Source organism: Monodelphis domestica, chromosome 6 (assembly GCF_027887165.1).
Source record: "Monodelphis domestica isolate mMonDom1 chromosome 6, mMonDom1.pri, whole genome shotgun sequence".
In the NCBI taxonomy this organism is placed as follows: Eukaryota; Metazoa; Chordata; class Mammalia; order Didelphimorphia; family Didelphidae; genus Monodelphis; species Monodelphis domestica.
In genome coordinates this window covers 110,171,118-110,196,843 of record NC_077232.1, presented here as the reverse complement: position 1 = coordinate 110,196,843, position 25,726 = coordinate 110,171,118, and the positions used below count along the sequence as shown (strand labels likewise).

The following is a 25,726-nucleotide window of genomic DNA, read 5'->3' as shown; positions in this document are numbered from 1 at the left end:
GGAAGGGGTAGCAACCATGATCTCAGATAGACAATGCAAAAATAGACTTAATTAAAAGGGATAATGAGGAAAATGATATTTTGCTAAAAAAAAACAACAACTACAAACAATTAAGCAATATCAAGACAAAACAAATATGTGCCAAAGGACATGGCATTCAGATTCTGAAAGGAAAAGTTAAATGAATTACAGGAGAAAGTATATAATAAAATTATACTAGAAGAGAACCTTAACCTTCACTTCTCAGAGCTAGATAAATCAAATTGTAAAATAAATGACAAGTCAAGGAGATGAACTGAATCCTATAAAAGTCATGTAGGAGAGAACTCTCAAGAACACTGAAAGGAAGTAGAAAGGAGTATTCTTTTCCACAGGTATACATGGCACTTTCACAAAAAGATGACATTATTTTCAGGCACAGAAACCTCACAACCAAATGCAAAAAACAGGACTATTAAATGCACCTTTTTTAGATCATAATACAATAAGAATTTCATTTAATAAAGGGCCATCAGGGATAGATTAAAGTTTAAGACACATAATTCTAAAGAGTAGGTAAAACAATGAGTAAATCAGAGAAACAATCATTACAATAAAGAAAAGGATATGAGACCACCCTCCAAAATTTCTGAGATACAGACAAAGCAATACTTAAGGGAAAATTTATATCTCTGAATGTGTACATCACTAAAAGAGAGAAAGTGTCAGTGGATTGGGCATACAAATAAAAAATCTAGACAAAAGAACAATTTTTAATTCCCAAATTAAATACCAAAATGGAAATTCTGAAAATAAAATAAGAGATAAATAAAATTTAAATTTAAAAAATTGAACTAGCATAAAAACTAGGAGTTGGTTTTGTGCAGATAATAATGATAAAATGAATAAAGCATTTGTTAATTTTTTAAAGAAAAGTTTACTACTATCAAAAATGAGCAGAGTAAATGCACTACAAATGAAGATGAAATCGAGGCAATTATTGGTAGTTATTTAGCCCAATTATATAGTAAAACTGAAAATCCAAGTTAAATGCATGAATAATTATTTTAAAAATCCACATTGGTTGGATTTTATACCAATATGTAACCTAGGAAGTGAAGATACAACATTAATAACATAAGCAAAGAAAAAATATAATTTCTGAAGCTCATTTGAAACATATATACATATATTTATATGCATATATGTATATGTATTGTTATCGATAGCATATGACATTATGGAATAATTTTTTAATCTTCTACTTACTTTCCCAATCACATATCTTCCCTCTACTCTCTCAGACTCAACTTCATAATTAAATCATTAATCCTAGTTTTAGTCATTGCCATCCTGAATTTCTTTAATTGCTTCTTCATGGCTTCTAAATTATAGATAACTAATTTAATTATCCAGACCATCTATCTTAGTGACCAGTTCACCAACTGTCAACTTTCTCTTTAGTTATAGCTCCTCCTCTAAATGGACTCTGTGTGGATTGGAATTTGGGGGGAGCTCACACCCCCAGAAATCCCTCTAATGGGCAGACAAGGGAGTTAATAAGATGCTGGCAGAGAAAAAACAGCTATGTTTGGAGAAAACAGAAGACAGCAGGGAAGGAGGAGGTGGAGAGGAAGGGAAGGAAAAGGCATTCTGCCCATACATGTGGCTTGCTTGGGGCAAAAATATCTATGTACAATCACAGACTTTTATAATAATCCTGTCATAAGATTTTTCTCCTTCCCTCTGTCCAAACCTGTGACTAGTATAGGATTTTCAGCCTAAGACAATAAAAATACAATTGAAACTCGCCATTCCTTCTTCCTTCAGCCAATCTAATACTTGACATTCTTCCTAGGCTACAGATAAAGTCTGCAATTGTTTTGAAAATAGGTTAGGAAAGCCATAAATTTGATAGGGTGGGATGGTGGGGCAATTTTAGTGTAAGAAATATTACTACTCAGGGGTCTTGAAAATTCGGGTTACAAGACAAATGCTACTCTGAGGAATTATACACTGAATCAAATCCTTTCAGGGTTGTGGAATTCTCACCTACCTCAGTTTCCCCTATCTGCAACAACAACAACAACAACAACAACAAATAACATTTATTAAGCATAATTGGACACTGTTCATCTTCATCTTCAGGAATCCTCTTCATCTGGACTCTGTTCCTTCTGTTCTAGTTTGGTTGCAGAATCTCTTCAGGTGTATGTGTGTGTGTGTGGGAGTTCTCCTACTGACAAAAATTCCTTTGCAAAGCAAACATTTTATGAAATAAATCCTTCTATCTCAGGTTATATAGGAAATATAAAAATTCATGGGTCCTAATCCTCAGTCTAAAGTTTCGCTTCTCATAACTACTTCTACCTATTTCCATGCAATCTCAATTACAGGTCATCAAAAAAATCTCACTTGTCTAAAGCTATCACTTAATCAATTCTAACTTTCCTCTACTAGTCAACTTGCTTGTTTGGAAAATGAAAACTTACATTTTACAATTTGTAGCCTGTCCTGACTGTAGGAATTTGTCACAAAAGAAATGTGGGGAAAAAGATGTTTTATTGTCCTTATGGTTCTTTCAAGGACAAAGAACGAGTAGGTCAACACTTTCTGATTTCACATACAGGATAGAGCTAACACTGGCTCATGCCGTAACTGTTTCACTAAGGAATCCAATGCACCTTATCAAGTCAGAGGATCCTACCTAGGTTTCAGACTGACATTGTCCTCTTAACTTCCTATAAGGACTTTCACTTGTCCTCTGAGTATCTTCTTACTTTCTTCCAATGGTGGTTCAATTATCAGAGAGCCATACTTGAATTCCAAGCTCACAGTAATATTAGGTATGATTACAATAAATCTTTTGTCTTAAATGGTCCAAATCCTACCCATTACAATGGAAAGAAAACCTGTTCTCCTAGTGTTCCAATTTCATTCTTTAAAATCCAAAATTTCAGACAAGCTTCTTTCTTCTTTCTTCTTTATCCTAATTGTTTCTAAAAATCTTTCTTCAAGTTTATCTAAAATAAATGTTCTTGGTGGCAGCAGGGTTGCTCAGTGGATAGAGAGCCAGGCCCAGAGATGGGAGGTCCTGGGTTCAAATATGACCTCAGACACTTCCTAGCTGTGTTACCCTGGGCAAGTCACTTAACCTCATTGCCTAGCCCTTACCACTCTTCTGCCTTAGAACCAACACACAGTATTGATTCTAAGATGGAAAGTGTTTAAAGAAAAATAAAATAAATGTTCTTCTCCTTTAACTTCTTCATACAGTAAATGCCAATTCTCTTTATTCTATACTTTATTTATATTTTGCCTTACCATGATCTTCTCAAGACTGTCTCTTACTCTACCATAAACTTCCTCTATCTCTCAATATCCACTCTTTTCCCTTTCAAGCCTCTGTTTCATGCAGAATCACATTCCTTATTCCTCTTCTGAGGCCTTTGTATATCTATATACATTGTTCATACAACATGTCTGTATTCTGGCTCTCATAAAGAGGCTCTATATTCTATTAAAATCTCCTATACTGTATGTCTTTCATATGCTTTTTCTATACCTCTCTCACCTTCTATAACTTGCTTTTGCCATTACTCAAATTAATTTCCACCAGGTATTCTGTCACCTGCTATTAGTGGCTCGAAAGAGCCCTGATTATCATTCCTCTTTTCAGTTGCATCATTGACATACATAATTGATACAATCCAATTCAACTTAAATATTAATTCAGTTTTAACAAAACATATGCAACATATACATATTCATATATACAAATATACAAAACATATACAAATTCATAAACTATTTGTGTTTAAACAAAATTACATTGTAACAATGTTTACACTGAAACAATGAAATCATTCTTGCCCAAGGAACATAGTTTGGTGACAATTCATATATCCCAATTGGTTACAACAAACGTTTACAAATTGAGAAATCCCTTTTGCAATACTCCAAACTCTTTATACAAGTTCCATTTAAAATTTCTAAATTTCTTCTTCTGCAATGTACATCACATTTTCACTTGTTGCTTCATTCGGTAGTACATTTATTAGAATAACATTTTACATTCTCTTTTATAAACAAAAAATTTAGACCATACAGAATTTTCTCCATATTATAACACATCATCATCTTCTAAACTGATACTAAATTACATTCAGTCAATTCTCAAATTCAGTTTACTCAAATAACAAAAATTTTAGGTATATCCAAACATTCAAATCTCTAGCCATTGTTCTTTTCAAATGTCAGTGAGAACTCAGTTCTCTCATCATTAAGTTTTGTACAGAATCCAACCTATATAGAATCTTAAACAACTGATAATTTTTCACACTGAATCACTTTACAATCACTTCACACAATTCCACACATACATTTCAGTCTAATTTGTGATTTTCCAAAATCATATATGTCAACCTTAAAAATTAATCCTAAGTAGAAATCCAGTAGAATCATGGAATCAAATCTTCTTTCTCTTATTCTAATCTCCCTTCTCTTTCCCCACCTAGGTGGACAGCCCAATAAGAGAAAAGGAAAAATATTGAACAATTCTTTTTGCTTTTGCTCCTTATTAAAATTAAAGGACAAAGTTCCTTTTTTCGCTTAGATGGTCTTTAAGTTTAAGAGGTCCAAAACTTCGCATTTCTTTTTGAATCTTTCAAAAACATTCTCTGGTCTGTCTGCTTCCCCACATTCTGGAATGATGGGAGACAGAGAAAAAACAGTTTTAACTCAAAATTACTTAGAGGTTTCTTTTCCCAATCCTACTTTTGTGTGTACACATGACAACACAAACAAAAAACAAAACAAAACAGATAAAACAATTAACATAGACTTTGAAAGCATGCTCCATCACGAATCCTGGGAATAGGAGGCTTTACAGCCTTGTTCAGCAGTTCTCTCACAGTTGTGTCTTCAGGCTTCAGCAGCATAGGAGGACAGCCTATTGTCTCTCAAGGCTTTGTTCTTATCTTCTGTAAGGCCAAAGGAAGATATTTGGTCCATGGTAACTGAATTTACATCATCAACTTTGTAAACAGTTTTCTAAGCACGTCATTTTCTCCACATTCCCCAAGGAAGGAGAGTACCATGGAATATGCAAATCCCAGTCAATATCTAAAGCTATTGTTAATCCTTGCAACATCTTGGATGTAAAATGAATCTCATTCTCAGAATCTATATTCTTGATGAGTCCCTATCTCAGCACAAGGAACTCAAGAAAAATTCTGGTCACTGTATGAGTAATGGCTTGGCTTATTCCTGCCAGCCGTTCTGACCTCAACAAGTTCTTTAGCACTTTTACCACATGAATTAATTCTTTCCATTGGCTAGAAATCAGACCTCTCTCTTCTAGCATCTTTAAAGCTTGCTTGAATGCATCTAATTTACCGTTTGGAGCTGATCAGGCCTCTGGAGGGCAGCCTTTATCCATTAGAGTCTCTTTACTTTCCTGAATTTTAGAATATTAATTTCTTCTTTTTTCATGTAAGACTTGTGAGGACTCATCTATACATAAGTTCACTTCCCCAAGCAGGGGAGACTCTTGCAAATTCTTCCTCACTTTAATCTGATGTATTACTTCCATCTCTGTTTCCTTTTGCTCTTTATAATTTTCTTTCCCAGTTCCTCATAGAACCTTTGCAGGGTTGAAATTATAATCTGATAACAGAACTAGGTCATGTTTCTCTAACATGATGCCTCATCCTTCAACATCTTTGAGTCTTCAGACTCAGTTAGAGAATGTCCTACTCTCTGTTGTTTGGAACAATTCTCTTTCAAGTGGTCTATTTTTCCATAGCTGTCTCATATAGACTCTGGAGCCTTTCCAAACTTATTGTTCCAACTCTCCTTCATAGGAATCTGTCCCTTCTTAGTCTGAGGTTTCCAAAAGAGCTCCTTTAATGGATGATTCATCCAACCTTCCATTTTCTGGAGCCTTCTACTACTATCTGGCAGGGGATTAGCAGTTACATCTAGGCCAGAATTTTAAAAAATCAGTGCTTTAATTATTCTTCTTTTTGACTTCATAAACCTTATTCAGGTTCTGATTCTGGGACACATCTGTTCTTATTCCCTGAACCATATTCTTTTGAGAAATTGGAGTGTTATGGTCTTGAGGGGAGCATTCTTATTCATCCTCTCTCTCTGCTTCTGAGAGACTTTCCATTTCTCTCTGAGAGCCACTCAGGGATTTACTAATGAATTCAGTTACTAATTCAATTCTCCACCTAAGTGGTGTTACCCTTTCCATTCTCCTTAGTTTTCTTCTTAAAATTTTGGTCTAGCCATAACTCAACTTGGCCTATTGCCCAGAAGCTTTATCTCTTGCTCTTCTCTTGCCATTTGTCAAAAATAACAAGGCTTTTTATTATTCCTATCCCAACTTGGAAGGCCATTTAAGGGTCTCAAGACTAGTCCAGGATGTCTCCTACTCCTGCTAATCTTCCTAAGCTCCTTAGAATGAAAAGGTCCTGTGTTTATCCAAAGGTCTTAATTTTGTGGCACCTCTACCTTGCCAATTAGCTCAGATCCAGCAATTATTGATCTCTATCCACTGCTGTCTCTGCTCAGATTAATATTCCTTTCTGAATCACAACCTCAATAACCAACTCAGGTGCAGCTTTAAGCTATCTTTTACCTAAATGTGGCTACTTACTGCTTAGACTTAGACTTTCCTTTTCACACATTTCTCAACTTTGATAGCCAAGTAAAATAAAATATTTGATAAAGAGTTAAAAAACTGGGGGAACTATTTCCACTTTCCACTTTGAAAATTGCCCTTCAGAATGATCATACACAGACCTCTGACAAGATCTCAGCTCAAATCACCCAATTATATTTGCTGAATCTTTCTACCTGGCACTGGAATCTGAGGGATTTGCCCTTTTCAGTCTGGAACCTCAACTTTACTCTCTTCCTCTACTTAGCCTTATTATTACTACTGTCATCTCAAACTTCCTAATTAGAAATCCCCTTCTCCTGCCTTGTCTCTCTCTCTCTGTCTCTTTTTCACTTATTTCTTTCTCTTAAAGTCACATAATATACAAGCAATGCAAATATTTCTTCTCAGAAGTTTTTCTCTGACTTTCATTCACACAAGCTGAAAGAACATAAAAACATATCCCCCCCTTCCAAGGTTTCTTCCTTATACTAATGCAAAATGAATGATCTCCCCATTAGAAATGCTGGCTCAGATCTCTTCTATTTTTCTCTTGCATCTACCAGTCCCTATCTTCTCCTTTCCTTGCAGGATTTTTAGAAGCATACAGAAGGCTTAAAATTTGTCCACATGGATGAACTGAGGCACTCCTATCACTGTAGAATCCCAGGTAAGTCCCCACCTATGTGAATTGAAATTTTGGGGAGCAAGAATCCCCAGAAATAACTCTAATGAACAAATAGTAGATTTGATAAGACACAGACATATAAAAAGCAGTTTTGTTTGTAGAAAAACAGCAGACAGCAGGGAAGCTGCAGGGGAAGGGAAGGAAAAAGTATTCTGCCCACATAAGTCACTTGCTTTGGGCAAAAATGTTCTCTCTCCTACTATGTAATCACAGACATAAGATTCTCCTCTTTCCCTCTGTCCAATCTTGTACAGGGTTGGTGGGGGTGCTGACTGTGACTTTCAGTCTTGAGCATGTGATTTTCAATGTTACTTACCCCTAATGACTCCTATGATAAAAAACAAAAAACAAAAAACAACCTGTGATTATCATGGGATTTTTCAGCCCATGACAGTAAAGACACAATTAAATTCACTATTCCTTCTTTCTTCGATCTATTTCATAGTTGGTATTCTTCCCAGGGGACAGATAAACTCTTTGCAGAATTTTTGAAAATAGGTCAGGAAAACTAAAAATTTGATGGGGTGGCATAGGGGAGGAGTTTTAGTCTAAGAAACAGTAAATGCAGGAATCTTGAAAATTGGGGCTATAAATCAAATAGTAGTCTGAGAATTACACACTAAATAATAATCCACACAGCCTACATCCCTTTTCCAGATTAAACTCTACTCAAAATTATCAATGGCTTATAATATGCAATTGATAAACAAGTAAACATCTGATACATGCACCTGGCATCTTCAGAACAAAAGATGTTGGTGAAGGATGTTGGCACCAAACCAGTCGACACTCTTTTCCAGGCAGACCCACAGAGACTCATTCACCAAATCCAACAGACTTCTGCAGAATCCAACTGTTTTAGAATCTTCAGTTACTAAATATACCCTACTTCTGCCTGGCCTCAACAGTTGAACTAAAATGAGCTCCAATTATCTAGGAGTTGCTTGAGCCAGTCTCAGAGTAAACTAGGATGCTTTGGGTTTCTGTGTAACAGCAATAAAATGAACGCAAGGGATACACCGATGAGGGGCTATCAAACCCTACAACAGTGCTTCAAAGCAGAATTGTCTTCCTTTCAAGAAGAATTAAGAGTTCAGTGATGGAGTCAGTAAGTGTGATGGGGAGGGGAGAGGAGGAAGTGTTTTGATGTTAGTGGTACAAGTTACTACAGTCAAGTCACTTAGGTGGCTGAATATTCTAGGAAAGATGGAGCTGTGCTGGCCCTTTTGTTTAACTAAGGCAAACTAAGGCCTTTGCTTGTAAACTCTTTATCTTTTTAGTAGAGAATGAATAGTCAGCTTTTTCCTCAGTAATCATTCCTACTGTGGGGAGTGGAATGTTGGGGGAGATTGCACCCCCATAAATCACTCTAATGATCAGACAGGAGACTTAAATAGAGAGATAGATAGATAGACTTCTCTGGCAGAGAAAAAAGCAGTTTTTTTTGGGGGGGGGAACATCAGACAGTTGGGAAGGAGGGGAAGGGAGAGGGAAGGAAGGAAAAAGAATTCTGCCCACACAAGCTATTTTCATGGGGCAAAAATGTCTTCTCTCTATGTATAAGCCCAGGCTTTTATGAAAATACTGATGCAAGATTCCCCTCCATTCCTCATTACAATCCTGAAAAAGGGGAGGCTGTGACATTCATAGTCTTGAGCATGTGATTACAATGTTTTTAAGACTTCAAAGCTCCCCAGAAATGCTATAAGAATGCCCAGTACATCCTTCCCCATCCCTATGCCCATCAGTATCTTTCCATGAGTCAGAGCTGTCTGGAGAAAAAGAGAAGCTAACAAACTTTTGAGTAATTTTAAATAAAAGAAAGAAGAATATTTGTTCTATATTCAGAGTCCTCTGTACTCCTCAGTCCTTACTTCCTGGTTAAAACACTAAAGGAATTAGTTCATCAGGTATTTTAGAGCCCTGGGTATAGAGGAAGAAATTGGACAAAGATACGACTGTCCCAGCAACTCCTTGGACTATCGCACATAGATCACACTCCAGACCCAAACTCAACCAACCTGTCAGGACACAACCTATCTGCTTCCTGAGCATCAATTCTCAGTCACACTTCCTAGGCAGAGCAGGGCAGGGCAGGGCAAAGCAGAATGGTAGGCAGCTGGGTGAAAACTTCCTGGTGGCTCTCATGCCCTTAATTCTCCTATGGCCCTTCTCATTTCATCTATAAGCATGCTCAGCCCCTCTGAGGTCTTTGGGGGGACCTTGAGTTTCTCCCTAGGTCCCAGAAAAAAGTTCCTTCCTTTTAAAAAATGCATGTAAAATAATATTTAAAAAATTTTTTTAGTTTTGGTTTCCAAATTATTTCCCACAATACAACTTTCCTCTCTTCCAACCTTCCCAGCTCCCCAAGGGGGTAAGCAATCTGATATCTCTTTTATATATGTAATCATGTAAAGCATTTTCCTATATTAGACATTCTGTGGAAGAGAACTTAAACAAAAGAGAAAAAGAAAGTGAAACAAAGTATTTTTCAGTCTGTGTTCAGACTCCAATACTACTTTCACCTCTGCAAATAGCATTTTTTCATCTTCAGTCTCTGGGTTGTCTTGAATCACTTCATTCTAGATCATTCACTTTTGTTTCTCAAAAAGTTTTGCTGTCACTGTGCACAGTGTTCTTCTGGTTCTGCTCACTTCACTTTGCATCAGTTCAAGTAATTATTTCCAGGTCAGAAAAATTCACTGTAAAGAAGGGATGGGGAATACACTGTGGCTACAGGCTCTTCTCCGGATTTAATCTCTGAGCATTTAAAGGCAAATTTTAAAGGAAAAGACCTTTTTTTTTAAATGGCATGTGGATTAGGAAATATTCATCAAATGTTTTCAAACCAAAACAAAGAATTTTGAAGACCTTCATGAATGCTAAGGTGCTCACCTACAAGGAAGCCTCACATTCAGTATTACAATCACAATTATGCTTATTTTTCAAAGCCAGAAAATTCCCTATATTTCTAGAGTAGCTATGACTATTTTTGCTGAGCCTTTTGCAGATTAGGAATGAAGAAAAAAAAACCCAAACACTAAATGTCTGAATGGATAGTATACCTGGTCTGGAATCAAAAGGCCTGAGTTCAAATCCAACCTCAAACACTTACTAGCCATGTGACCCTGGGCAAGTTACTTAGCCCTGCCTGCCTCAGTTTCCTTCTCTGTAAAATAATTGGGAGAAGAGAATGGCAGGCCACTTTCGTGTCTTTGACAAGGAAACTCCAAATGAGGTCACAAAGAATCAAACACACATGAACAACAACAACAAAAAATGTCCTCCAAAGCTCTGCTGAAAAAATAGCTTCTATAAGAAGCTTTTTTAAAACTCTCCCCAGCTCCCTGCCCTCCACACTTTGTATAGTATTCCTATCATTGTTTCCTTTGAAGTGATCAAAGTAATGGAATAATCTAGGTCAAGGGAAATGGAGAAGAGAGGATATACCCAGGTTTTCTTCTCTTTCTCCCTCCCCTTCTGCATCTTCTCCAAAGATTGGCCCTTTATTTCAGCTTGGAATCCTGAGTATTTAGTATCCACCAATATACAAATGCTATTATTAGCAGACCAACTCTGCAGATGACGAGGCATGAACAACACTGGAATTAAACTCAGAAAATCTGGGTTCAAATCTCATTATGAAGGGTAAATTTCTTTGTGACTTTCCAGAACAACAGCCATAATAATAGCTAATATTACGGGGCATTTACTAAGCACTTTACAATCATCATCTCATTTGAACCTAACAACACCCCTGGGAGGTGAGTACTATTATTCTCCCCATTTAACAGTTGAAGAAACTGAGACTAAGAGACTTGTCCAGGTTCACACAGCTGATATGTGTCTGAGGGAATTTGAACCCAGGTCTTCCCTGACTCCAGGTATAATGTTCTATGCACTACCTTGCTGCCGAGCCAGGAGAAGTCACTTCACCTCTGAGCTGCAGTTTCCTAAGCTATGAAAGGATAAATTTGAACTAGAGAATCTCTAATATCACTAACAGCTCTCCATCAATTATATGACTCTGTGACAGCTTCTGTATTCCATGATATGCCCCTTTCAGGCATTCAGAGTCCCATGCCTGCCTTAATTATATTTATTGGCTTGTTTTCTTGAGATTTTATTATTATGTGCTCATTAAATATCAAATGACAGGTTTAAAAAAGGACCATTTGTAAGTAACTCTGGAATAACTTTCCTAAAAATATAGTGTCTTATAATTGAGATAGGGATTGGAAGAGGTGGAAAGAGAGAAAGTAGAGAAATGTAAGAAGAGGGTGGAGAAAATGTCTTGCCTAACTAAATGTTGCTCCAGTTTCCAGCTCAGCCCTGGAAGGGTTCTTTAACCCTCAGCGAGAGGGCTTATACAAAGGTTTCACCAACAGAGCCTTCTCCAGGAAAAAGAGGACGCTCTAGAACTAAGCTCTCCAGAAACCAGGAAGGGAAGGTCAACTACTCATTCACCCAAGAAGAAGTCCAAAGAGAAGATCTGAGAGCATTCCTCCCAAGAAGCAGTCCAATAGCCAAGGGCCCAATTTGAAGCTTAAGTCCAAGTCCAAAGCTCCCTAGACAGGAAGTTCAGGACTTTTTATAGTCCTTTTTTCATGTCACTTCCTGTTCCTTCCCCTCTTCACAGGGGCCAATCACAGCTTCCAAATTGCCTAGCACTGCCCAATATGGCAGTGTCTGGTGGATCCACCTCTCATCCTCTGAGGATGTAAACTCTTATCAAAGGATTCACAAGTTTCTGACTGAGTTAAAAGGGTGGAGCTCTCCAAGTAAGTGACTGTGAACACCCTTACTTAGTGTTAAGTAGGGGTGTTTTTTAAGACTTTGGTTGATTAACTCAAAATAAAGAGAATAAAGAATTCCTTTACACAGAATCAACATTAGGTATTGGTTCCAAAACAGAAAGGGGGTAATGGCAAGGCAATTCAGACTAAGTAACTTGCCCAGGGTCACATACCTAGTTAGTATCTGAAGTCAGATTTGAATTAAAAAACTCAAGTCTATAGGCCTGGGTCCAAATCTGGTCTTGTTATCAGGAATGCTTGACAGTCCTATTTCATTAAATATCTATTCTTCCCTGGAAGGATTATAACCAATTTTACTGAGGAAGAGATACATACATACATATATATGTAGATATATGCATATATATGTATATATAAACATATACATTGAATATATTAGTTTATTTTGCTAAATATTTATAGGATACTTTGTTTGCTTAGGAAATATTTTTATTTGGAAGGGTTTAAGTTTATTCTTATTACAAATGATGCTTGCTGCTAGTTTTAGATAGATGCCATTTATCAGTTTAAAGAAGATTCCATTTATTCTGATGTATTCTAATATTTTTAAAAGAAAATTTGTATTTTGATAAATGCTTGTGCTATATGATTCTTGTGATGTAATTATATAATCTCCTTACTAGGATTTTATTTAAATTTTTTGCATCAGTTAGGAAGATTGATCTATAGTTTTCTTAATGTTTTAGCTGTCCTGGTTTTGGTTCTTTTTCTGCTTTAGCTCTCCTGGTTTAGGTATTAATAACATATTTGTGTCATAAAAAAGGTTTGGAAGGATTCCCTCTTCCTCTATTTTTCAAAATAGTTTTTGTAGTATTGCAGTTAGTTCTTCTTTGAACATTTGGTAGAATTTGCTTGTGAATCCATCTGACTATGGGACCTTTTTCTTAGAGAGTTCTTTGATGGTTTGTTCAATCTCTTTTTCTGTGATTATTTAAGTATTTTATTTCCTCTTTTACCAATATGGGTAGTTCATATTTTTGTAAATATTCCTATTTCACTTAGTTTGTCAGACTTATTGGCTTATTATAGTTCAGCAAAATAACTTCTAATAATTGCTTTAATTTTTTCTCCTTTGCTTGTGATTTCTTCTTTTTTATTTTTATAGTGATAATTTGACTTTATTCTGTTTTTAAATCAAGTTAAACAATGGTCTCTCTATTTTACTTTTCAAAAAACCAACTCCTTGTCTTATTTATTAGTTCAATGGTTTTCATACTTTCAATTTTATAAATCTCTCCCTTGATTTTTAGGATTTCCAATTTGATGCTTAGCCATGATTTTTAATTTGTTTTTTTCCCCCTAGTTTTTTTAGTTATATTCCCAATTTACTGAACTGCTCTTTCACTATTTTACTGATATAAGAATTTAGAGATAGGAATTTCCCTTTAAGTACCATTTTGGCTGCATCCCATTAATTTTGTTATGTTGTTTCCTCATTGTTATTTTAAAAATAAAATTGTTGATATCTCACCCTCCCCTTCCTTCCTACCTCCCTTCCTCATTTTAGCCTTTCCCTGTTCATAGATTTTTGTTGAACACCTTCCCCAATTCTACTTCCTGCAGGGAAAGGTAGGTTGGTAGGTTTTCTATAGATGACTGAGTGTGGTATAGAGAGTATAGAGCGACTAGTTTCAATAAGAGTACAGTTCAAGTATAGCCACCTCCTTGCCACCCTAGCTTCTCCTCTATTTTATTTGCCTCTTATGAACCTCCTAATGAGACATGTTACCTCCATCTATCTCTCCTTTTCTTTTCTCCCCAGATGTTCTTCTTTTCTATTCCTTCACATTTTGTTTTTTTTTCCCTGCATGTTCTGCATGTTAGGTCATCTTATTTAGTGACCTTTCTTCTTTCTTTCCTTTTTCAAAACTCTTGCCTTCCATCTTAGAATCAATTTGGGGTATTGGTTCCATGATAGAAGAGTGGTCAAGGCTTGGCAATGGAGGTTAAGTGACTTGTCCAAGATCACACAGCTAGTAATTATGTGAGGCCAGATTTGAACCTAGGACTTCATATCTCTAGGCCTGTAGGCCTCAATCCACTGAGGCACCTAGCTATGTACCACATTCCTTCTATTTATACTCCTTTTAATTGCTTTATTAGCGATAAAGTTCTTAAACTTCTTAGTTGCTTTAGGTATCTTGCATATTTTAAGTGTCTTACCTTTCTCAAATGTAACAGATGTCTAAATTAATAAATTATCACTTTCCTAGATATAAATATATTCAATTAAACCTTATAAAAATTCTTAAGTTTTCACTTTATGTTTCTCTTGAGTGCTGAATTTTCTCATTTAATTTTATTTTGAGTTTTGATTTTTTGGTCAGGAAAGTTTGAAATTTCCTAAATATTCATTTTTTCCCTTGGAGTTAAGTATATATCCTAGATTCTTCATCTTTTGGAAAAAACCATATACTATGTCTTCTGGTTCTTAAATGTAGAAGCTGCTAGGTCTTGTGCATTCCTGTCTGTGGTTCCATAATAGTTAAATTATTTCCTTCTGAATGCTTGTAGTACTTTTTCCTTCATCTGGAAATTCTGGAATTTAGCCAAAATAATCTTTGAGTATTTTATTTTGGGATCTTTTTTTTCAGTAGATGATTATTGGAATCTCTCAATTTTTATTTTTCTTTCTTGTTTAAGGCTATCAGGCTCATTTTCTTTCCTTTTTTTTTTCGTGGCTTTGAAGCATTCCAATGATTCTTAGATGATCTCTTCTGGATCTATTTTGCAGGTCGGTCATTTTTCCAATGAAGTATTTTAGATTTTCTCTTCTTTTTCATTTTTCCAGTTTTGTTTTACTGTTTTATGAGGTCTTTTGGATTCATTAGTTTCTGTTTATGCAATTCAAATTTTTAGGAAGTTATTTTCTTCCTTGAGTTTGTGTGTTGCCTTTTTCATTTGGCCAGTTCTATTCTTTAAAGAGGCATTTTTCTCCAAGGTTTTTTTTTTGCCTCTATTTCCATTTGGTCCATTCTCTTCCTTAGGAAGTTGTTTTTCTTCAATGTATTTTTATGCCTCCTTTTTCTTTTGGCCTATTCTAATTTTTAGGAAGTTGATTTCTTCAATGAATGTTTTTCTCCCAATTGACAAATGGATATAGGATATGAACAATAAATTCTCAGAATAAAAAATCAAATCCACCTATAGTCACATGAAAAACAGTACCAATCACTGTTGATTAGAGAATTGAAAATTTAAATAACTCTGAGATACTACCTCTTATCTTTCAAATTGACTCATATGAAAGAAAGGAAAAATGTTAAATGTAGGAAAATTGGAATACTTGTGGTGGTGTTGAGAACTGATCCAACCATTCTAGAGAACAAGTTAGAACCTTGCTTAAAAAGTTTAAAACTGTACTCCCTTTGTTTCAACAATACCTCTTTTAGTTCTATATCCTAAAGAGGGGGGGAAAGGGAAAAAAATCACCTATTTAAACAAATATATTTATATAGCAGTTCTTTTTGTAGTAACAAATAATTTGAAATTAAGGGAATTCTATTAACTGGAGAATGTCAGAACAAGCTGTGTTGATGATTATGATGGAATACAATTATGCTATAAGAAACGACAAATAGAATGATTTCAGAAAAACCTGGAACACAAACTAAAGCAAAGAGAAGTAAACAGAACTAAGAGAACACTGTACACAATTACTACAATATTGTATAATGATCAACTATGAATAACTTAGCTATTCTCAGCAATATAATGATCCAAGAGAACTCCAAAGAACTCATCATGAAAAGTGCTTTCTACTTCCAGAGAAAGAACTGATGGAGTTTGAATGAAGATTGAAACATAACCATCCTTTACTTTGTTTTCTTTATAGTTTGGTGGTTTTTTTTGGTGATATGTGTCTTCTCCCACAATATGACAAACATGGAAATGTTTTCTATGATATCCCATGTATAACCTCTATCAAATTGCCTACTGTGTTAGAGAAATGCTAGGAAAGTGAAGAAGAGGAACTCAAAATGTTAGAAAATGAATATTAAAAATGGTATTCACACATAGTTGAGAAAAAACAGTACTGAAGTAAAAAATAAATGCTTTTTCATTCAGCTATAAGGTTAGGACAGCCCATTTCTTGCATCAAGGAGGAGATTGTGGACTCGAGATCATGCTAACATATTTATGATCACTGTGGTCTGAGCAAAGTACCAAAGGTAAACTCTCCATGGAAATTGTCAATAATATCATGAAATTAGTTTGGATAATCATCTTTGAGTTTTGGCTTCTAAAGAATTTGAAGTCCATGTGAATAATCAGAAGATCATTATAAAAGTCTTTGGCAGTTCAAATATTGGGTTTTGTCTGAGCTGGAGAAGGCCTGACATTTTATAATTTAGAGCTCCTATAATTAAATTTCAGTTTGAGCCTAGAAAATTGCTCTCCAAAAGTTTTTAATTATTTTTTATAATTTGGCACTCAGATTGGACTGATATGTTGGTACTCTGGGCTCCCAGTGGCCCCCTTTGGAAGAATTGCCCAGGAATTTCTTCCCCCCCCCCCAAGGAATTTTTATTCTTATGAGGAATCAACACATACAGAATAAACACACAGAGAATAGAAACACTTCAAGTAAGAACAGTGAGTTTGGATAGCTAGATAGCACAGAATATAGAGGACCAGGGCTGGAGTGATGAGGACCTAGATACAAAACTGGCCTCAGATACTTCCTACCTGTGTAACTTTAGGTAAGTCACTTAACCCCAGTTGCTGAGCCCTTACCACTCTTCTGCCTTAGAACCCATACTTAGAATCAATTCTAAGGCAGAAGATAAGGGTTAACACTCATGTTTCCTTGAGCCTCATGATTGTGGGTAGACAGATAAGATTAAGGGGACCCAAGAAGCAATAAAGTAATCCTTCCTACACTGATGTGAAGCATTTCATTTTTATCTTGAGTTGAGAATGTCTGGAAGAGGCTCATTCAGAAAGAGCTGAATAAAATCTTGAGGCAGAATTGCATAGTGGATAGAGAGATTCAAATCCCACTTCAGACACTTATAGTTGTGGGACCCTGGGCAAATCACTTAACTTTTCTCTGCCTCAGTTTCTTCTTTATATGTAAAATGAGAGAATTAGAATGACTTCCAAGATCCCTTCCAGCTATCTAGTATTCTATGTTCTGATGACCTCCAGGAATTAGATTTGTCTACTGAGCTCTACCTAGCTTGAAGAAGAACATGGTGGAAGGATTCTAAGGAAGAAGAGAATAAAGAATTATTCATCTTCCTCTCTTTTACCTAGCTCACTGACCTGAGCTATAAAGGATCAAATGAAAGACTATTGTGAGTATTCAGTTGGAATATGAGGTGAGGAGGTGGACAGGGATGGGGGAATATGTATAGGAAATCACCATTGATGTTGACAGCTGAACACAATGCCCTGCAATGTTATTCTCTCCCTCCCTGCCAGGAGTTCTACTGCCCACCTTAGGAGGCCCGAAAGCTTCAACCATCCCTCGCATCAAATATCTCACCACTTCTGAGCTACAAGTAAAAGCTGTTTTTAGTTAAAATCCCCCCCCCTTTTGACCCTTCTATTGTATGCTTTTTATTAATGGTTTTTAAGAGGCCACTTGAATCTGAAATCTTGTTGCAAGTTCCATTTTTCTTAAATATTTAGGATTTGAAGGGTTAACTTATGACCATTTTAAGTTCAGGAGTCAGTGAGAACAAGATTATTTCTTTTTTGTCTTGTTTGCCTTGTGACAAATGTTACTAGATTTATTTATTTTGTGTGTGAGAGTGTCTTTGTGTGTCTGTATCTATACTTTAAAGGGCTAATGATGTACACATAGATAAATTCATAGCTTCCTTCCTGGCCAGTCTATAGCTATGGGTTTAGAGTTATAATTGTTAAAAAATTTCTCTGTCTTTATGTCTATTTCTCTTTTATTTATGGGTTTTTTTTTATCTTTCTCCTATTAACATTAGCCACAATGAAAGCGGAAAGAGACAAAATACATATATTAGAATAATTGGAAACTAAGACTATGACAATGAGAAATAGTTTGATTTATCCACTGGAAATTTAAAAATTATGCTTGTTTCAATATAATGAGTGTGTATATTAAAGGTTAACAATCCTAAATTTTGTAGATTTAGATTATTTTTGAAAGGGACAGATCTTACCTGAATTGGGCTCTGAATGTTTAGAATTTGAAACTTGGAAAACTTTCACATGCTGGATATGGAAATTATGATTCAGGGTTGGCAAATTGCCTAAAGAGATGAATTCTCCTTCCATTAGACTCCACAGAGTTAAAGGTATTGCTATGAGCCTACAGACTGTTGAAAGTACTCTTCTTTTTAATTTAACTATACTCTATCCCTATCAACAAATTAAATTGTAAGGGAAGTGTGTGCTGATCCTATTACATGATGATATTGATTTAAATGTTATAATGGTGACATAGGTGTTTCATGTAATTCAAATGGGAAAATCTGGAGGTTAAAAACTCAAGTCATATTTAAAGGTTTATATGAGTTATAATAAGTTGATGAATAGCAAAAAATTAATTGAAATAAAGTCTATATCAACCTGATGTCAACTACATCCTTTAAAGAATTAACCCATGCCTTCTATCTTAGAATCAATACAGATTAGAATCAAATCAAATAGTATTGGTTCCAAGGTAGAAGAGTGATAAGGGTTAGGCAATGGGGGTAAACTGACTTGCCCAGGGTCCTTTTACTAGGGAATGTATAAGACCAAATTTGAAACCAGGACCTCCTATCTTTAGGCCCAGCTCTCTATCCAATGAGCTATTTAGCTGCCCTTTATTTATTGATTCCATTTAGGTAAAATAAAATGTTGACCAATTTTTTAAACTTTGAAAGTAACTTTCTAAATTGAATCTCTGCTTACTAAAATAATGAGCTTATTGACCAGAGATATGATTAATGCCATAAATCTAAGTTCATATCCTTTCTAAAGGAAATCAAGCAAGTCCTGTTATTGGTGCAGAGAGGGAAAGATTGGATTTGAAATTAGCAAGCACCTAAAATTGAAGTAATAATAATAATAAGTTCATGTAAGGAATCCAAAAGTATATATTTAATCTTTTATTGGCTTCAAATGAAAGTGAGAAAAATGACACCTTCAGAAAATTAGTCTCCATTAGACACATTTTTTATAGTGAAATTTTTTTGTTAATCTGTTTTAAAGCAAGTAAGAGCATTTTCCCATCTCCCAACATACAGAATAGCAATTTTGTGGTTAAACAACTAGAAGATGAAGTTATCATTAATTCTAGGAAGGGATTTAGCAACAGTATTAAAGAAAATTAAAGAAAAAAGAAGAAAATTAAATCATCTACAAATGTATTAAGTTTTTCTTGGTTCACAGAAAAGGAAAAGGTATACGACTTGGGAAGCAACAGCAACAAAAAGTACTATAGTTTTTATGAGAACAGTTAGATATCAAGAAACCTTACTGGCTGTGAAATGTATGATATCTCTTATCTATTTTGTAATTGATTCAAATGAATCTTAAGAATTTTCTTGTTTCCTCACTATCAAAAGGAAAAAAAAAACTTTTTAAGGGACAATGAAGTACAAGCCCATGGGTCACTAAGAACTCCTGTCAGGTCCGTTATAGAGTGATGGAACTCAATGAGGACTTAAAAATTATGGAAAGAAAAAAAGTAAATAAAGTTTCATCTGGGTTGAAAAATTAAAAGGAAAAGAAACTTTTATCTGTAAGCTTATAAGTCTTCTTAAAGCTGCTTGGGAGGATGGATTGATCAGCCTTGTGAGAAGAGCCTGTTTGGGTTAAAGAATTTCTGAATAATGAAATTGGAGAATTTACAAATTTGTCTATATTACAAGAATGATTTCTAATAACTGATATTTATGCCAGAATGAGTTATGATTTAAGAAGAGAAGAAAACCAAAAGAAAGATGTGGAATAAAATCTTACATAGAGTATATGATTCTTGGAAAATCATTACCCCTGAGCCAATTGAGTTAAAAGCTCTTGTGATGGTATCTGATGTTATTTTAAGTTTTGAATTCAGTTATAGTTCTCTGACATTGATCATTATGACAGTAATACATCATTCAAGAAAAAAGCCACTTGTTACTCAGAAAATAAACTCTTATGGGTGGAGATTTATATCTGGAAAAGGTCAAGGGGATGATCTTCAGCACACCTAAGGGTAGGACCCTTTGGGTAGTCAATATCCCCATTTTATTTCATTTGGAAGAGGGATATTTCTCCATTTGATTATTCCTTGGTGTAGCTGGGAAGTGAAACTGTTACTGCCTGATTGATTGCCAACTGTTAACTCTTACCAAAAGTGAAACAGAGTTATATATGTATTAAATCACTCTATGCCTTTGAGCCTTATGTCTTAAAAAATCAATTTTGATACTGTTATAATACTGTCCTTCCTTTTTCCTTTTATGACAAATTTCTATATACAGAGCAAGCAAAGGATATGAGTACAATGCAAAAACAAAAACAAAGCAGAGGATATGAGTACAATGCAAAAACATGAGACGTTACTGTTTTCAAGCTAAAATGCAGTCATTGCATAATCCAAATCACCAAGTCAATTGTTACATAGTCATATATATGATCGAGTCTCTGAAATATCTCATTCTTTCAGAATTTAATTAACATTTGTGTCAAAACTTCTCCATTTGAATGTGATTAACAACTGAATGTGTTTTTACAGGCAACACATTTCAAAGTGTATGTACTCTATTTATGTTTGGAAGTTACCTTTTTAAGTGCATCTGTGTTCCACTCAAGTTCTGGTTTCAGTTGGAATTAACTCAACTTCTTGTAACTAAATTCATTACTACAATCTCTGAATTTAGGAGTGGAGAAACTCTCCTTTAAAGTATTTTTCATATGTTTTATATAGGAGTAGATCCCTAATAGCATTTGATCTTCCTAAAGAAAATAGAATTAATTGGAGAAGAAAATTTTGAAAAACCAACAGATTTGACTATCTTGTATATCAAATGTAAATGATTCTAATGGAGCATGTAAAAAAACTTAACTTTTCTAAAATTCAAGTGCATTGAGAATTCTTGATCTATTGTTAATGATATTAAGACCATAAACTTTTGGATGATTTTTAACAAATCAATTTGTTATTGGAGAAATATTTGAAAAGCTGTAAAGATTTGTGTTGAGATCTGCTTTGTAAAATATTTTAACAGGAATGTCTAATAAATCTTTATAAGCAACTTAGAAGCAAAGAAGCAAATTTATTGAAGAGGAGACCTATCCTTGAATGTTTGGGAGAAGATGGTTTTGGAGCTGAAATAACTACATGGGGACATCTATGATCTGAGATGAAATTTGTTGGCATTGGGTATGGACCACTAAAAATTCAGATTCCTAATATTAGTTAATGTTAATAATGAGTTTTGTTACCTTTTCTTTCTGTTTCGTTACACATACACACACACACATATACTTTAAATTCTTCTTCTGTTTATAATTTGAGAGAATAACAAGGTAAACGGGGGACTTAAGACCATGATATGGATACTTTCGACTGATATCTACCTTTTGGCCCAGCCTAAACAGAAGGGGTATTTAAGCCCTATTCCCTTCTCTCCCTTTTTCTCTCTCTCTATCTCTAATTCCTTTCTTGCTCCTATTGTAATTAAACTCCATAAAAGATTTACTGCTGACTTGAGTTTTCATTTAGGAATTACATAGCTGAATTCCTTGGCGACCTTAAATTAATATATATAAGTCTTTTAAAGTGATTCCCTTGTAACATTGTGGCTGACCACACGGGAGTCTAAAGAATCCTCTCAATAAACTTTTGAAATTCCTTGCTTTTTTACTATACCATCTCACCACTTAGTCCCTCTTTTTTTTTTTTAACAAAAAACTTGGCTTAAAGACACAGCTGCTAGAACACGTGAGTATAAAAAACTTTTTCTCTTTTCTCTTTTCTCCTTAAGTTAAATTGGAATCAGCAGTTTTTTTTCTTTTTCTTCCCTTTAATCTTAAGGGACAGCTGGGTAGCTCAGCGGATTGAGAGCCAGGCCTAGAGACAGAAGGTCCTGGGTTCAAATCGGATCTCGGATACTTCCCAGCTGTGTGACTCTGATAGACAGAAAACAGCTGTTTTAAATCTCAGCAACAGGACTCTAAAGTCCTGGCTGGAAGAGCTGTTTCTAAATATCCTTTCCCTTAAGGAACAACTTCCTGGATTAGGAAAAAAAAACCCTGTGGAAAGTTTGTTGCTTTGCCCTGCTCCCCACGTGTTTTGTAAAATTACAAAATATATATATATATATAAATGAGTATTACATTCTTTGACAATTATATGGCAGCTGAAGAAGTAGGGGCATTGGGGAATGCAGGATACCTCCAAATTTTTATATTAATAGGTACTGTCATTTTTGTAATCCTCAATACTATATTTAGAGATGATAAAATAAGAAAAATTGAGGATAAAATGCAAGCCCAATTAGAAGATCTAAAAAGTTTCTTACAGGATCAATTGGCAAACAACCACTCTACCAGAAACAGACCTGTTTCTGAACCTTTGAATGAGGAAATTTCCTTCCCTGAAATAGAGATGGAAAACACCTTCCCTATAGCCCAGTTAACAGACTGCTTCTCTCATGTAGTGCAAATCTTGTCTGAATTTAATCCCCAAAACCCTTCCCCTGCAATCCCAGCTTCTCATGTTCCTTCTCCTACAGAAAACCAAATTCCAATGCAAGGGAGATCTTGTCCTCCTAGAGAAACCTGTCCTTGTCAAACTGACCCACAGGTGCAAAATTCAACTAGAGGCCTGTTTCCTCTAAGAGAAGTACCTGAAATAGGATGGAATGGGGATGTGGTGACTTTAAGACATAGGATACCGTTTACTCCCCAAGAAATAAATGAATTTACACGAAATATCCCCACATATGAACAAGATCCTTTTCTAGTAACAAAAAAGATGGGAGACATATTTTTTCAGTATAATCTGTCTTACAAGGACGTTGAGAGCTTACCACAGGCTTTTTTAAGTGAACGTGAAAAAAATAAAATAATTGCCCATGTCAACAAAACCCGGGGGCGTAATGCAGCACATTGGCCATCTCAGGATCCCGAATGGGACTATAACAATCCTGAGGATTATCTACAACTATACCGTTGTAGAGAGGCCATCCTCACGGCTATGAAGGAATGTGCAGACAGTACAGATAAGTGGATGGAACTGGAAAAAATTAAGCAAAAGGAAGACGAAACACCCTCCAGATTTATGGACAGAATTATCGAATTTGGGGACAGATACTTAGATTGGGACTTAACTAAAGAGAGTAGTTTAAGACAAGTTAGAAGAATCTTTGTAAACAATTCTTGCAAGGCAATTAAGAATTATTTTAAAACACAATGCCCAAGATGGTCAGATATGGACCTTGAAGAATTGCGAAAAACAGCTATATATGTTTTAAAGGGAAACGAAGAAAAGGAGGAAGAAAATAATGACATGGAGGAAATGAAGAAAAAAATAAGATATTTAATAGATAGGATAACTAAATTAGAAAGTGGGCATGATAATGAACCAACGACAATTGCCCCTCTCCAGAAATCCAATTATCAATTCATTACTTGCCACTTCTGTGGGAAGAAGGGTCACAATATGATGGATTGTAGAACCTTTCTTAAGATGTTTGGAAGGAATACACAGTTTAATAATAGTTTTAGAAATAATAACTATAGAAATGATGATAATGGTTATAGAAACCAGAATTCTAGAAATTATAATAATGACTATGGAAATAATTATAATGAATATAGAAATAAGAACTTTAGAAACCAGAATTATAGAAATAGGAATTGGGAAATTAATGACAATGTTCCAATTAAAGAAAATTATAATGATAATGAACAACAACAATATATGAGAAATGGAGCTCGTCCAAAAAATACTCGAGGTACTAATGACCCTCAGAGAGGTGCCCTTCAGGAGGGTGCCCAGGGAACTTCCCAGTATAATAAAGATGATTCTTCTTAGATTGTGTTGATTTTGTTGATATTAATTAACCTTTTTCAGTTTTTTTTCTCCTCTCCAAATAGTAGGAAAGATGAATAAAGAACTTAAGACTATGATTGGCAAATTATGCACTGAGACCCATTTAAAATGGCCTGAAATTCTCCCTCTGGCCCTATTTTATCTTAGAAGCAGGCCTAGAGGAGACTTACATATTTCACCATTTGAGATGCTTTTTGGACATCCGCCTATACAGGCTAAGCCTTTCTCCCCGGCTTATACATCGCTATTAGGGGGAGATATTACTATTGCTTCCTATATACAGGAGTTACAGCACAAACTACGTGAACTTCATGAATCCGGAGCTGCAGTACAAGCTGGACCATTAGACTTTTCTCTGCATGACCTGAACCCAGGAGATAAAGTTTATATCAAGAATTTCAAGCGAACTGGAGCAACTGAACCTTCATGGGAAGGACCATTCCAAATATTATTAACTACTCCAACATCTATAAAGATTGGAGAAAGAGACTCTTGGATTCACTGCTCACATGTGAAGAAAGCATCTTCTGCTGAGACTGATTGACTCTATCCTATCATATGAATTGTGACTCTATCTTATCATATGAATTGGAGATAATAATCCATAGACGAATGGATGCTGTTTTTTTCAAGAATATATTGAATTACTGATTTTTTTTCTTATTTTTTTCTTATTTCTTTTCTTTTATTTTTTTATCAGAATATTTGATTTTTTTCTCATTTTTGTACTGAAGGTACACATGATTAATATTAATATTATTTTTCCCTGCAGTAATACAAGTTAATATATATACTCTTGCTATAATATCAATATATGCCTAAAAGCTTTAAACTATGGGAACCTGCCATTTATTGATAAAATATTATAGGACTGTGATTAATGTTTGTGTCTGATTCCAGGAAAAGGGATAAAAACAAGGAGCACAGACTAAACCTGAATAGTGCCAATAGAGCACACAAGAAATATTAAAGTGAGACTCGAGGTTGTGACGCTTAACTTATGTTTAAGTCGTAGGACTTCCTTGTATCTACACTCTTTTCGAAGTACTCAAACAAGTACAAAGCTTGACTATCATGCTGGCTCCCTATATCCCTGAGGAAAAAATCAGACAAGGGAATGACATTTCCCCATCAAAATAGAATTCTAATTCTTTCCTTCTTATATTATGGCAACTTCCTGTAGTCTTGGCTACAAATGGCTAAGTGAAATATTACTGCATTCTGTCCTACATACTTGTGGGATAGAAATTACTTTAAACTGGACCTATACAAAGTCTATTTTGAATTTTTCTTATGTTTTTGATTATTTTTCTATTCTTTTGATAATTGACACATACACCCCCATAACTGAACATTGCATTCTGAGCTAAACTTGATATTTTTTTAAAAATACTTACTTCAGGGGGGATTGTATTTTAATTTAAAATCTAAGAATTTTTTGAATTGAATTTTTGAAAAAATCCAAGAATTTTGTTTAAGATTTTACTTTTATAAAAAATTCAAAGATTTTGATTTTGTTCGAGAAAAGATCTTCAAGAAAGAAGCTTGAAACTTTT

The 25,726-nt window shown here is 34.9% G+C and overlaps 2 protein-coding genes across 6 annotated transcripts in view; one reads left to right on the top strand and one right to left on the bottom strand.

The window, feature by feature from the left end:
- The window catches only part of LOC100012427 (sodium-dependent phosphate transport protein 2B-like), a 52,097-nt gene extending 43,712 nt beyond the window's left edge, over positions 1-8,385 (bottom strand). The window contains exon 1 of the mRNA XM_007496608.3: positions 8,066-8,385. Coding sequence (XP_007496670.1) covers positions 8,066-8,072 — 7 coding nt within the window. The 5' untranslated portion in view covers positions 8,073-8,385. The remainder of the gene's footprint in view (positions 1-8,065) is intronic.
- LOC107649354 (protein PFC0760c-like) lies at positions 8,208-24,578 on the top strand. Of its 5 annotated transcripts, XM_056802507.1 has the most exons (4): positions 8,208-8,442; positions 17,303-17,451; positions 17,579-17,658; positions 21,340-24,578. In XM_056802507.1, exon 4 carries the CDS (start codon positions 22,440-22,442, stop codon positions 24,150-24,152), a length of 1,713 nt encoding a protein of 570 aa, XP_056658485.1. In that variant the 5' UTR covers positions 8,208-8,442; positions 17,303-17,451; positions 17,579-17,658; positions 21,340-22,439; the 3' UTR covers positions 24,153-24,578. The 5 variants fall into 5 exon arrangements, with proteins under 5 accessions (XP_056658485.1, XP_056658484.1, XP_056658486.1 ...); XM_056802506.1 differs by lacking the exon at positions 17,579-17,658; XM_056802508.1 differs by lacking the exon at positions 17,579-17,658 and having other exon boundaries at positions 20,593-24,578.
- The last annotated feature ends 1,148 nt before the right edge of the window (positions 24,579-25,726 follow it).